General features: G+C 40.0%; 2 protein-coding genes across 3 annotated transcripts; both read left to right on the top strand.

The window, feature by feature from the left end:
* Positions 1-368: 368 nt before the first annotated feature.
* LOC114154688 (protein N-lysine methyltransferase FAM173A) lies at positions 369-5288 on the top strand. 2 transcript variants are annotated; one of them, XM_028034009.1, is made up of 6 exons: positions 369-639; positions 2112-2299; positions 3550-3654; positions 3777-3917; positions 4664-4714; positions 4806-5288. In XM_028034009.1, exons 2-6 carry the CDS (start codon positions 2132-2134, stop codon positions 4992-4994), a joined length of 654 nt encoding a protein of 217 aa, XP_027889810.1. In that variant the 5' UTR covers positions 369-639; positions 2112-2131; the 3' UTR covers positions 4995-5288. The 2 variants fall into 2 exon arrangements, with proteins under 2 accessions (XP_027889810.1, XP_027889811.1); XM_028034010.1 differs by lacking the exon at positions 369-639 and adding an exon at positions 721-837.
* A 1677-nt stretch (positions 5289-6965) lies between these two features.
* plk2b (polo-like kinase 2b (Drosophila)) lies at positions 6966-11851 on the top strand. Its single transcript, XM_028034008.1, has 14 exons — positions 6966-7202; positions 7302-7409; positions 7511-7627; positions 7824-7953; positions 8152-8335; positions 8478-8676; positions 8806-8953; positions 9060-9154; positions 9463-9595; positions 9719-9799; positions 9930-10089; positions 10340-10469; positions 10615-10725; positions 10874-11851. Exons 1-14 carry the CDS (start codon positions 6981-6983, stop codon positions 11063-11065), a joined length of 2010 nt encoding a protein of 669 aa, XP_027889809.1. The 5' UTR covers positions 6966-6980; the 3' UTR covers positions 11066-11851.
* The last annotated feature ends 1518 nt before the right edge of the window (positions 11852-13369 follow it).

The following is a 13369-nucleotide window of genomic DNA, read 5'->3' as shown; positions in this document are numbered from 1 at the left end:
TGGCGGCAGGAGGAAGAGCTTCCTAGATAAATAAATATCCATGTTTTGCAATTAAAATTAGACTTTAGGATTTTTTATGCAGATTAGAAAATTGAATATAAAACCAATGCTGTGATTTAATAACGACATATTAAATGCTGTTTAATATGGGGAGATGACATATTAAACATCTGTGCATTAATGCACAGACCTGACACTACGTGGACTTTAATGACCTTAAGAATCACAGTACATCAGATATTACGTAACTGCAGCCTGGAGATTAAATATACACTTCATCTTGCCAGACAGAGAGTATCCGTTACTTGGCAAACAACTGATAGGACCTGTTAGTTGTCACAGGGCGGGATTATTGTGACTGACTGGCCTTTGGACGACCCGTGTGCAGCAGGCTGTAGACCAGGGGTGCCCAAAGTCGGTCCTCGAGGGCCAACATCCTGCATCTTTTAGTTTTCTCCCTGGTTTAACGCACCTGGATCCAATGATGACTCGTTAGAAGGCACTAAGAAGTATACTGACATGGAGAAAAGGTTGTTACTGCCACCAGGGAGAGAACTAAAGCATGCAGGATGCCGGTTGTCGAGGACCGACTTTGGGCACCCCTGCGACTGTGAAGCAGCGGAAAGAGGGGCGGGGCAGGTAGGCAGCTCAGACATGTGTTCACAATTTCATGCACTTTATGCTGTGTTTTACAAAAATCCCCTTACTTAGAAGAGTGCTTCAGCTTATTCCGCATCGATCGGCTACCTCTAGCGTGTCCTGATCCTAAACGTTTCACTTTGTTTACAAGCTACTTCTGCGAAAATCCGACCATGTTGCTCTATATTTCGCTAAGAGGTAACATATATGCGAGGATAAAAGTCGATATTTTATATTATTTTTAAGCCAAACTTTTCTAGAAGGTTTCTAGGGGAACCAAAGGTCGCTGTAGCTCCATAAACTGCCCTGTCCGTTGTTTTCTGTGGACACGCCAATGAAACAAAAATAAACAGTGAATACAGTTCCGGGATGCGTAATTTATCCACGGCGTAAATACAAAGGTTTGTTAGAGAACATTACAGAACTGAAAGTGTCAAGAAGGCACCAGGGGACATTGTTGTGGAAAATGGTTAAAGCAGGACAATATTATAAAAAATAAAGCAATAAAGCATTCACATTATTTGACAGCATCAACGTTGGGTTCATCTTATTGTTGCTTTTCTCTAATGCTTGCAGAACCTTATGCAACAATGGCAGCATCTGCCTATCATCTACTGTTAAGAGCCTTCTTTGTATGTTATTCAGCACTTCCCTTCTATTGACAAAACTCTTTTGGGCCTACAGGGGTATGGTAATCTTTTCAATGAAATTTCCTCTCTTCAGAAATGTTCAATATTATCTGGGTCAACCCTCAATTGCAATCAATTTGAGATAACACTTTTCCCTTTTTCCACTCATTCTGCCCCGGATGCTTGTTCCAGCTTTTTGTCCTTAAAAGAAATAAGTCTGTTACGTCACTCTGGGGAAAAAAACCCCAAACAAAATAACACCTTTTATTCAATGTTATCCCAGTTATTTTGAAATCTCAAATTTTCTTTGAAATTCAATGGCTTCATTTCCAGAGCCAGTAAGACAGGCTTACGCTGTCCTAGTAGGTTTATGTTTTTAAAAGCCTGGCCACACATTTTTCAACTTAAAAATAGGAATAAATGTATGATTTAATCATATATATATATAATTTGGATGAGTTTGGACAAGTTTATATTAAGAAAATATATTTACCATATTGTGAACTCTATGTCGAAAGCACTTGCTACTATGTATGAGTGGTGATGTTATGTTTTTAATTTCATCTTCCTACTTCTGTTTAACCAAAACATTTGCTAATCACATCAATAAGGTCTAAGATTGTATTAAGTTGCTGAAAATCCTTTGTTACTTTTTGTTTTAAAGCCCCTGAATCGAAAAAAAGAAAGTGCAGATGACCATCATCTTTGAAAATATTATTTATTTTGCTAATTTAATCAAAACAAAGAAGTCGAAGCCTTTTTGGCTGCTGTTATTCTTATGAAACTCTACTGTTGTAATAAGTGTTTAAATATAGAAGACATTTTTGATTATTTTCTGTACAGGTGTTCACACTGTTTTTGCAATGGAGGACTCAATCGAGCTGCTCATTCAGGACTACTGTGGGGTCTTTCCCACCAGCAGACCCCATCCCACTGTGACGACCTGCACAGGCGCTGTCCTCACAGGTCTTTATGGATTATGGAGTGTTTTCACCATGCCTGGCTTCCGCAAAATCCCATGGCATCTTAAGGTACAAAATATTGCTTCTTTTATTTTTTTTCTTTTGCCTTGCGTGCTTTTTCCCCTTAAATCTATTAAATATTGCATGCTTGAAATAATAATAATAATAAAAAAATTTAACAGACACACACTTTGACTTGTTGATTAACAATAATTTGCTTATTTTGGAGCATAGTGCTCCATGCCAGCATCAATTGTGGGAAAAGAAAAAAACTGGTAAGTCTGTAACTGTAATTATTAATTTTGTTATTGGTAATTGCACCACCAACCGAAAAAGTTGGTCTGTAATTCATTTATGGCTTCTATTTTCAAAGCTAAATGTTAAAACTTTTTGTTATTTTTAAATTTTATACTTATGCAGCGCTCACTTGATTTTTACATTACCAGCTATCCTGCCTAAAGAATTTGCTCGTCTGCCTTTACACATAGATGACCTTGATGGACATCATATTCTCAGTCCATAGGCTTTAATGTGATTTTGACTCACCCTTTTGCAGCTTCAGTTCTTCTAGGAAGTCTTTTCACGTGGTTTAGAAATGTGAGGTCAGACACTCATGATGATGAGCTTTGTGATTTTAAGTGACCTTGTTACTTCTTACTACACTGAGGTTTTCAATCACTTCGACTTTGTTATATTACCATAATATTTAGTACATTTAGTAGTGAGGAATTCACTGAGCGCCCGTTCTTTAACAAATCTTTGTAATTGCATAAGTTCACTCATGCTTTTTAAGATTCTACCCGGGGAATGATGGGTCTGTGACCACTTGCTCTACCACTATGAACCGATGCAACTCCTCTTTTGAAAATATAGAGTAAGACGGTGTATTAAAAAAATCAAGACAAACAAAAAGAGAAGAGGATTTTCCCAGTGACAGATTAAACTGAGTTTACTAGGTAAAAACTAAAGAGAATTCATCTGAAGATTTGCTGTTATTTCATAGACAGACGAAAGTCAGTCAAGATTGTTAACAACACAGAGAGAGCTTACTGAAAGCGGAAATATATTTAATATCAAGCATTTTCAGTAAGTTAACAAAAAAAAAGAAAATACAAAAGAAATTTGTATTTCACACTGGGAAGATTTAAACAGCCACACTGCAACACTTAAGCTCTGTAGAGTTTATTTACCATAATGTGACAAAAGAATCTTATGTTCTTACTTGTTCTCACCACTGGAAAAGCAAAGTAGCATTTACAGTAATTACAGCTCAGGCAGGCAATGTTGACTCACCACACGCTGTGTCCACTATGGCTCAGGTTCCATATTTGCCCTCCAGTAAAGACCAAGCACAGAATGTTATGAAGCTGCTCCAAGGGAGAAGAGGTTGCTTGGCAGATCTTGGAGCTGGAGATGGAAGATTGGTGAGTGAAGAGAGGCTCTCTAAAATAAGTTTATCAAAATGTGCAATGGCAACAGAATAGGCACTTTTCTTGTTGCCTTGTTTGCTGTGGTTGACTTTTACACGATGCTGTGCTTTTTCCAGGTATTTGCAGCCTCTTCTGCTGGTTTTCAGTGCACAGGGTTTGAGATCAACTCAATTCTAGTGGCTTATGCAAGGAGCAAAGCCTATTGGAGAAGAATCCCCTCCAGCCAAGTAACCTTTGTTAAGAAGGACTTCTGGAAGGTAAGGCTTGGACAAAAACAGTCTTCTTGTGCCTTTCAAAAGTAGCCATCACAATACCTGAGAAACGGTCAAGAGGCCAAGTCTGTAACTCTGGAAGAGCTGCAGAGATTCACAGCTACAGTGTATCTGTTGACAGGACAACTGTTAGGCCCTAAATTAATCTAGCTTCTATGAACGATTACTGAAAAAAAAACTCATTCTTGATGCCCAGCAGCAAGAAGTCATATTTAAAGTTTGTCCACATGTTTTGGAGAAGTCCCAACAAACATGTGAAAGGAAGTGTTTTGGTCAAATAAGACCAAACTATAATTTTGTTTTACTTGCAATAAACTTAGTAGAAGAAAACTATCATTGCACATCACCCTGAACATACTGGCCCACACTGTAAAAGATGGTGGTGGCAGCATCACGCTGTCAGGGACATGACAGCTGATACAGGGTCTATGAAAACGTATTCACATTTTTTGTAAAAATAAATTGTGATTTTGGCTGTAATCACAGCATGGAGTTTGTGTGGACAGGTCTCGGGTCTTTGGCGAACACTATTGTAGGTAGTTTGACTCATGTGCACCATGTAGCATTTCCCTTTTATTTTAAAATTATGCCCAACCTTGATTTGGTATGTCACTAAAATTCAAGTAAAATCTATCAAACTTTGTGGTTGTAATATTCCTAAATATGAAAAAAGAATCCAGAAAGTCACAATATGTGATCAAAGTCCTAAGTGTCTTAATCTTTTGTCTTAGACTGATTTGTCTTCGTACAACAATGTGACCGCTTTCCTTGCTCCAGGAGTGGTAAGCCATTTCTCTGTTGAAAATCTTCTCTTTACTTTATTTTTGCTACCATATTATTATATTGTTATTGTATTCCTATGACTGTTAACAGATGGAGGTGCTGGGAGAGAAGCTGCTGAAGGAGCTTCCTCAAGATGCGCTGGTCATTTCTTGCCGTTTTCCTTTCCCTAACTGGCCCCAAAAATCAGCTGTCGGCTCTGGACTTGACCAGACGTTTGCTTATGAGATCAGCTCTGTGCGCTCACACTTGAGAAATCCACCAAAGTCATCAATGAAATGAGTCGGATGCTGTGGCAGATACTGCACTAAATCATCCTTGATTCTGATAATCATCCTTGATTTAGTGCACTAACTGTATGAAGAATGCTGAACATTATGATTTATTTGTTGTTCAGTATTTCATAAAACATTGAACCTATTTTACTCTGTTGATGATTTGTGAAAATCTGGAAAGATCTTTTTTTACATTGGAGAACATTTATAACCTAATTGAAAATTATACATTTTCAGGCAACACTGATTATCTATGCAGCACACTGTCTAAATATTAATAAAACAAGTTCTTAAACGTCAATATGGCTTGACTTTGTTCTACCTCTAAGGCTATCAGAAGACATTTGTAATTGCCTTTTATCACTAAATGTCAAGAAAGTGAATTTCAAGAAGTTGGACATTTTTCTGTAAATTGTGTTAACTGTGGAAGCAGGGTCTGTTAGAGTCAAATCATGGAGTCCACTCCCTTGAAGCTGTGCTAACATATTAGCAGCAGATCTTTCAAGGTAAGGCCTCCATCATTCTCACTTGTTTGCCAAGCACATCCCACAGATTCTTGACCAAGATCTTGGGAGAATTGTGAGGCCAAGTCAACATCTTAACCATGTTATTGTGTTCCCCAAACTTTTCCTGAACCATTTTATCTTACTGGAAGAGGCTTCATCCATCAAGAAATATTCTTTAATTGAAATGGTTTATGGTCTGCCATTGCACTACAGGGAAGTTGGTACCTGTCAAACTATCATCTATGTGGATAGTAGAATATTGGGTATCCCAGCTGATCATTACCCAAATCAAAACGCCTGTGGCTTATCTTTTTCCCAGACTGTATCTAGGTGCCATGTGTTTGTGACAAACTGTTGTGTGGAGCAATTCTTCTATTGCTCCATAGTCCAGTTCTGATGCTCACACTATTGATGTCTTTGACAGTGAGCATGCAGCTTAGACACCCTGACTGCTCTGTCCATGCAACAAACTACATTACTATATCCTGGCACCTTTCTGTCAGAATCAGTCTGGTTGATTACAGAATGATTGCAGTTGTCTGATGGATCAAGATTGTTTCTTCCTTAGACCACTTTTGATAGATGAAGACCACTGTAAGCACCTCTTCAGGTCTGCAGTTTTGGATATGTACATGTGAAATATGCTCAAACTCTTTCTCTTGGGCATTTTTCCTGCTTCTAACACATTCATTTTGAAGACAACAGGTTCTCTAGCTACTTAATATATCCCACCCGGACAGTGAGAGCCATGTACTTCACCTGTCTGTGGCCATACATCTGCTACTGTATGTGTATTATGCTGACACATTTTTCCAACTTGACTCAAAATTATCCACCTGAGGGCGCTATAGCTCTAAACTGGCCATGGTACTCCACAGCCTAAAACCAGGCTGTACGGAATGCAGATTGGTTTTGTGTGCCATGCAGACTTTTTGGATTAGACCCACGGATTAGATGTCCTTTTTATTTTGCCATAATGATCATAACATTTTACTTTACTGTCTCCGTGATCAAATCATTTTTTCCAAATATTTTTTCATTGATCAGTGTTTAAATGTGTGCATGAATGATTGAACGTAGTGAGAAGCGCTTTGGGGTCCTCTGGACTTGATAAATCGCAATGTAAATAAATGTAACTCTTTTTCCATTTCTAATAAACAATTGGGGTCATAATGTAGCAATTAAAATAAATCAATCAAAACACGCTGTTTTATTAAATTCGTATTTTACATCTGTGTCACCATCAACGGGCAGTCTCTCTGTCTGGTAGGGAATCGATAAAAGTCAGACCTCCTGCTCCCGTTTCCTACAATGACGTTAGAGATGGAGAGAGAGAGAGTGTGTGTCCGATAGTGTGTGTGCGTGAGTGAGACAGAGAGAGAGAGAAGGAGTTTGGTAGGTGAGGGGGAAAGGGGAGGGACACTGGGAGAGCACAAGGAGGGAGGGAGGGAGAGCGGGTATAAAAGCTTACAGAGCGCCTCTCTGGGATGCATTCTGTATGCGGGAAGAGAATCAGTCCTCCAATGGAAGTACATAAAAGCACCGTCCTCCAACAGACTAACAGCAGCAGCATGTGCGAATCAACGCAGAGGTCCTGCGAGCCTCGGCGGAAGAGAACGGAGGAGCGCAGCGCTCCGTCAGAGATGGCTAGGATCATCACCGACCCGGCCACGGGGAAGTGCTACTGCCGGGGGAAAGTTTTGGGAAAGGTAGCGCACAGCTCGGCCTCTGCCCTCGACTCGTTGGAATTTACTTCTCATCCCGACGGCACGGCGTTTTAACAATGTTGTTTCCCCTCTTTCATCCAGGGAGGATTTGCTAAATGTTATGAGATGACAGACCTCTCCACCGGCAAAGTTTACGCAGCGAAGATTATCCCACATGCGCGCGTATCCAAGCCTCACCAGCGGGAGAAGGTAAGCTCGCTGCTGCGGTGTCTGTGCGCACCCACGGGCATGTTGTCACTCAAATGTCTTTGGTTACAGACGTGACCGTGTTGTCCTTTCTCTGTGTGCAGATCGACCGAGAAATTGAGCTGCACAGAGTCCTGCACCACAAAAATATCGTGCATTTTTATCATCATTTTGAGGACAAAGAGAACATCTACATCTTGCTAGAATACTGCAGTCGAAAAGTGAGTGCAATTATAAGAAAAATAAAGAAGACAGACATTGCATAGAAAGTAAATATATCAACGAGTTATTTATATTTTATTGCATGATATAGTAACCTTCGACTTCTTAATGAAGCCTACAGAGTTGCATTTATGATGGAGCATGTCTTAAAGTAGGTGAATATATTTAAATATTTTCTATTTTGTCTTTCCATAGTCCCTGGCCCACATTCTGAAGGCGCGCAAAGTGCTTACCGAGCCAGAAGTGCGGTATTACCTGAGACAGATTGTTTCTGGACTGAAGTATCTGCATGAACAAGAAATTCTTCACAGGGACCTTAAATTGGGTAAGAAATTTTTATTCACAAAAGTTACGCAACAGTTTTTTTTATTTTGCAAAACTTTGCAAATCTGTACATGTATGTGTGATTTAGTTACCAAACATCTTTTCTCTTCAAATCCATAGTAATTGTGCAGTACCATGCCTTTGATCTTTGGTTGGCTTAGCAAGTGTTCATATTGTTACTGTCTTTTTTCCCCCAAAGGGAACTTTTTTGTCAGTGAGTCGATGGAACTGAAGGTCGGAGACTTTGGTCTCGCTGCCAAGTTGGAGCCAGCGGGAAACAGGAGGAAGACGATCTGCGGGACTCCAAACTACTTGTCCCCTGAGGTCCTCAACAAGCAGGGTCATGGCTGTGAATCAGATATCTGGGCTCTGGGCTGTGTAATGTGAGTTGGGTTCCTATTATTCTACTGTTAGGGACTGCAAAAAGCGTCAGTAAAATTTGTCATCATCAAAAATTGCAAGTGAATACCGCTTGAAGATAGAAGATATGTTTTCTAAACCGTATACTCTTGGATTCTGTTTCAGGTACACTATGCTTTTGGGCCGACCTCCATTTGAAACCACCAACTTGAAGGAGACCTACCGGTGTATAAGAGAAGCACGGTACTCGCTCCCTTCCTCGTTGTCACCGCAGGCGAAGCAGCTCATTGCCAATCTGCTGGCCAAGATTCCAGAAGACAGACCCAATCTAGACCATATTCTGAGACACGACTTCTTCACCCAGGTTAGACCTCTATTCGGCTTGCTCTGGCATTCAGTCTGCAAATGCCACTTTGTGGGAGTTCAGAGATGACCCTTCCAGCCCTGTAATTATCTGTCCACACACTGACCCACTTTCCTCATTTCTCCACAGGGCTTTAGTCCAGAGCGTCTGTCGCCTAACTGCTGCCATTCACCACCAGACTTTCATGTCTCCAGTCCTGCAAAGAGCTTCTTTAAAAAAGCTGCTGCTGCACTGTTCGGTGGGAAGAGAGATAAGGTCAAATACTACGAGACCCTCAGTGAGTATAATAATAAAAAAAGAAAAACTGCTTAGTTGACTCAGTTTGTCAACTAACCTGTCAGTTTGGGCAGCTTCAAGGATTAATGTTTGCTGTTTTCTTGCAGACAAGTTAACTAAGGAGGAGGAGGAGATCTACAAACTACAGCACGACTTGGAGAGGACGGTCATCAGTCAACAGCAGAGCAGAAAGATGTCTGAGGTAAGAAAGCAACAGCCCAATATTTACAAGGGCGTGGGTAGGCTACTTTTGCAGGTGCATTAGTCACACAGCAGTTAAAACTTGTGTGGATTTGAGATACCCCACTGTGGAGAATCCAATGAATCACCCTTTGTAGCTGCAGCAAAACTTTCTAACAAGCACAGTTTCTGAACTAGTTGGAAAACACTTTAATCTCAACCTTTACAGCCAGGCACTTTGAAATCTGTGGGTGACCACTGAGTCATAGTAGGAAGAGATGATCTAAACTCGCAGAATCTAAGCCTTGTCGTCACTCGTTCCCACCTCAGAATGGAAGTCTACTTCCGCCATCTGCCGGGAGCCCCGTTGCCTTAGCAACAGAGAGTCAGTCGCCAGCAACGCAAGACACCATTCGTCTGATCGTCAGGGGGAGTCTGGGCAGCTGTAGCAGCAGCAGTGAATGTAAGTTACATCATGAGTGAAAAGATTATGTGTAATAAATCTTGAGTGTATGTGGGGGGCGGAGAGTTTTTTTTTTTTTTACCTCTGATCTATATAAATGGTTCTCTGTCTTTGTTTCCAAAGGTCTTGAAGACAACACAACAGGGAGCGTGGCTGAGACTGTTGCCAGTGTGTTAAGAGGATGCTTAGAAAATATGCCTAAAGGTGAGTAAGTTACTGAGTAATTCAAATCTTAGTCCTTTAGCTTTTCCCTTGCGTACTTTCATGCATGAGTCTTGCCCAAGATCTTCCATGTACTTGTATTCTGATCCTGACTTTTCTTCTCTCTTTGCAGCAAATGACACTCCTCAGACGTTAAACAGCTGCAGTCTTCAGTGGGTCACCAAATGGGTGGACTACTCCAATAAGTACGGCTTCGGCTACCAGTTGTCTGATCACACCGTTGGCGTTCTCTTCAACAATGGCACCCACATGAGCCTCCTGCCTGATAGAAAGTACGCAGTAGTCTGTGCTATCATAACACTTATACTTTGTTGTTAAAGCTGTTGACTTAGTGGTACAGTCAGGTTTACAAAAAGAAAAAGGAGTTACCTTAAAGATTGGGTTATTTTTGACATATTCAGCTCCTGTTTTCACAAAGGAATGTTTAAAAAAGTCAAAATGTGCTATATGTTTTTGTTTATTTTATCTAGTGTTGGTTTTACAAATTAGATGTGTAACACCCTGTGTTGTCTTCCTTCTCAGGACCATTCATTACTATGCAGAGTTAGGCCAGCGCTCTGTCTTTCCCACTTGTGAGGTTCCTGAGCACTTTGTGGGCCAAGTGACTGTGCTGAAGTACTTTTCCCACTACATGGAGGAAAACCTCATGGATGTAAGTGAAAATACCAGTCTCTCAAGCTAAGCTGCATCTCTTTTGCTGTTATTTTTTCTCCTCGATTCTCCACACCCTAGAACATTAGAAATGTTCAAGTTGCAGCCTGTCTAATCCCGAGGTATTTGTCTTTTTGCTTTCTCAGGGTGGGGACCTTGGTACTACAACAGATTCACACATGCCCCGTCTCTACCTGCTGCAGTGGCTCAAGTCAGACCGCGCCCTCATGATGCTCTTTAACGACGGCACCTTCCAGGTAAACACACCCACGGCTGTTGCTGGGCATGTCGAGAGGAACTGTTTGAGTGCAAGCCATGACGTTTTCTCTTCTCTGAATTACACGTCAAATATAGATAAAAAGGTAAAATATTTTAATGTGTTTCTGTTTATTTTTCCCTCCAAAGGTTAACTTTTACCATGATCACACCAAGATCATCCTGTGCTGCCAGAAGGATGAGTACATGCTGACGTACATCAACGAGGAACGAGTCTCTAAAACGTTCAAGCTCAGCTCCCTGCTGACGTCTGGCTGCCCCAACGACCTGCGCCAGCGCTTGGTGTACTCCCTCAATATGCTCCTTCAGAGATGCAGCTAAACCCACAAAAATTGCATTAGACTGAAAAAGTGAACCACATGTGTTACTGCAGTGCTGCAGAGGAACAGGAAACCTGCGAGAGAACGGGCGGATATTCAGGCTGGGCTTGAGCAAAATATATGAACATCCTTGCACCGTTTCACTGTCATGACTCAGCGTTGGTGCAGGTGAAAGTGTAATGCAGAGAGAGACTGAAAGAGCCTGGGAAAACGAAATGTAGCACAATGAATGTTGATGGGAAATAAAGGGCTGATTTGTACTGTTGGGAAAGAGAGAGAGGACCGTGGATGTTGGTACGAATGTGAATCCTACATGTTGGGCTTTCGGGCATGTAATGAGACTAAAGCTGGGCTGGCACCAGCTTAGGTGTGTACAGAACAGTTGGTTTTATTCCAGAAGCATAAAACGAAGCTCTGAACTTTAACAGAGCTCGACTGTGAGATACTGTAAATGATGTACAGTGTGTGTCCAAGCCATCTCAGCCGTGGAAAGAAATGACTGGTGTGGATGTTGAAGGGTTTAAATGAGTACATGTTTGTCTGAGCAGGGAGGGGTGTAACATTACGCTAACTTTGAAAAACTGTGATTTGTTTCTTATTGTCTTTATTTGACAGATGGTCTCGGCACTCTGAGCGAGAGGTTATGTAGAATGACATTACACCAGGACTTTTTAGAACCATTTAAGAGCCATTATCAACTAGGTAACAATGTCTTAAATAACTTATTGTGTGATAAAGTGCAGTATTTATTTATTTAATAAACAAGAGTGTTTTCTAAAAAAAAGTTGATTGTTTTTTAAAGTTCTGTTAGGATCTTATAATGTGGGTGGTTAACATCTCACCTCCAGTAGATTACTGTACTAGAGTACAGTAATCTCTGTTTTGCATAAATCAAGATCAGAATTAAGGTAACTGCTACTCCTAGACAGACCCAAGTGGATTTGAATTCAAATGGTATTTTATGAACATATAATCTGTGAATATGTTTGCAAAAGTTGGGAATTTACCAAGAAGCCAATGATTATTTACACAGAAAATGGAGATAGGAGGCAACACGCCATTCTTCCTGTGTGAAGCAAATACTGAGAACAGAACATGCAAAGCAATGAAAAAAAAATATAAAAATTCAGTAATTTAACATTTCACATATGTTATCATTTTTACTTCATTTTTAGAGTGTCTTACTTTTCTATTCTGTTTTTAGTATGTTTCAAACAAGACATTTACTGGTTGCACTCAACCTCCTACCTCCATTTCTCTTGTAAATAATCAGAAGCTTCAGTCTCATTGAATAATGTTTTAAGGCTTCATAAAATTGCATTTGCATAAATAACTATAACATTTTGGAGACTGGAGTTTTAAGACTGTAGAAGTACAAAGTAATGGTTCTTTTGGGAGACATTAGCTTTACCCTCCAGCATCAACTAATTTGTATTTGTATTAAGACACTGTCAACAGTAACAGGGATGTTTGCAAAATGCGTTTTCTGCATTGCTTGCCATTTGTGCTGAGAGAAAAGTAGATTTCCATGAAGAGCCCAAACCTGGAGATGTTTTTAAACTCTGTGGTTTGTTAAGATATTACAGGTTTTATTAAAAACTATGACGCAGAGGCTCACCTTGATTATGCCCACTACTATATTTTGTTTAAGAAACCATGTTAGTGAAAATTTTCCCTCATATTTAAAAATGCATGTTACCTAAAACATTTAGCCTAGAAAAAGAAGCAGACTATGTGGACTATAGCGTTTTGTCATGTCTTTGAAGCCACTTTTTTATTAATTTATAGTTTGAACTGTGAGTGCGTGTTAGGATTGAAGGTGTGCAACTCATAGTTTCCAGTTGCATTAAGATGGAGTATGTTGCTTCAGCTGCAACACCCACTGTCTTGTCTTATTTTGTCTTAATTTTTCTTCAAGGATCATCGAAACAAACTCTATGTGTGCACGTACTGTAAGTGGCATAAGTGTAATTATTAGCTGAATTAATCAAAAGGTGGGTAACACTGCCACTTTCATTTTCAGTTTTAGACATCCTTGTGTGAGAATATCTTCATCAGTGCAGTTTTTGCATGGTTTTGAGGTTAAGTATTGCTATTATTGAGTCATTGTCTGGACATTTGATAGGTAGTTGTGGAAATTTTATATCAATTTTGCATATGCGATATACATAACATTTGAGCGTTTATGCTGCAGAGTTTTAAACATGTCTATAAGACCTGAGGTAGTTTTGTTTAGCTGATGATTAAATAGTGTTTGCTACATTGTTAATTGGTTAGAAATTTCATGCTGGAGTGTTGCTTATCT

The sequence above is a fragment of the Xiphophorus couchianus genome, chromosome 12 (genome assembly GCF_001444195.1).
Source record: "Xiphophorus couchianus chromosome 12, X_couchianus-1.0, whole genome shotgun sequence".
NCBI lineage: Eukaryota > Metazoa > Chordata > Actinopteri > Cyprinodontiformes > Poeciliidae > Xiphophorus > Xiphophorus couchianus.
This window is presented reverse-complemented; position numbering and strand designations above follow the sequence as displayed.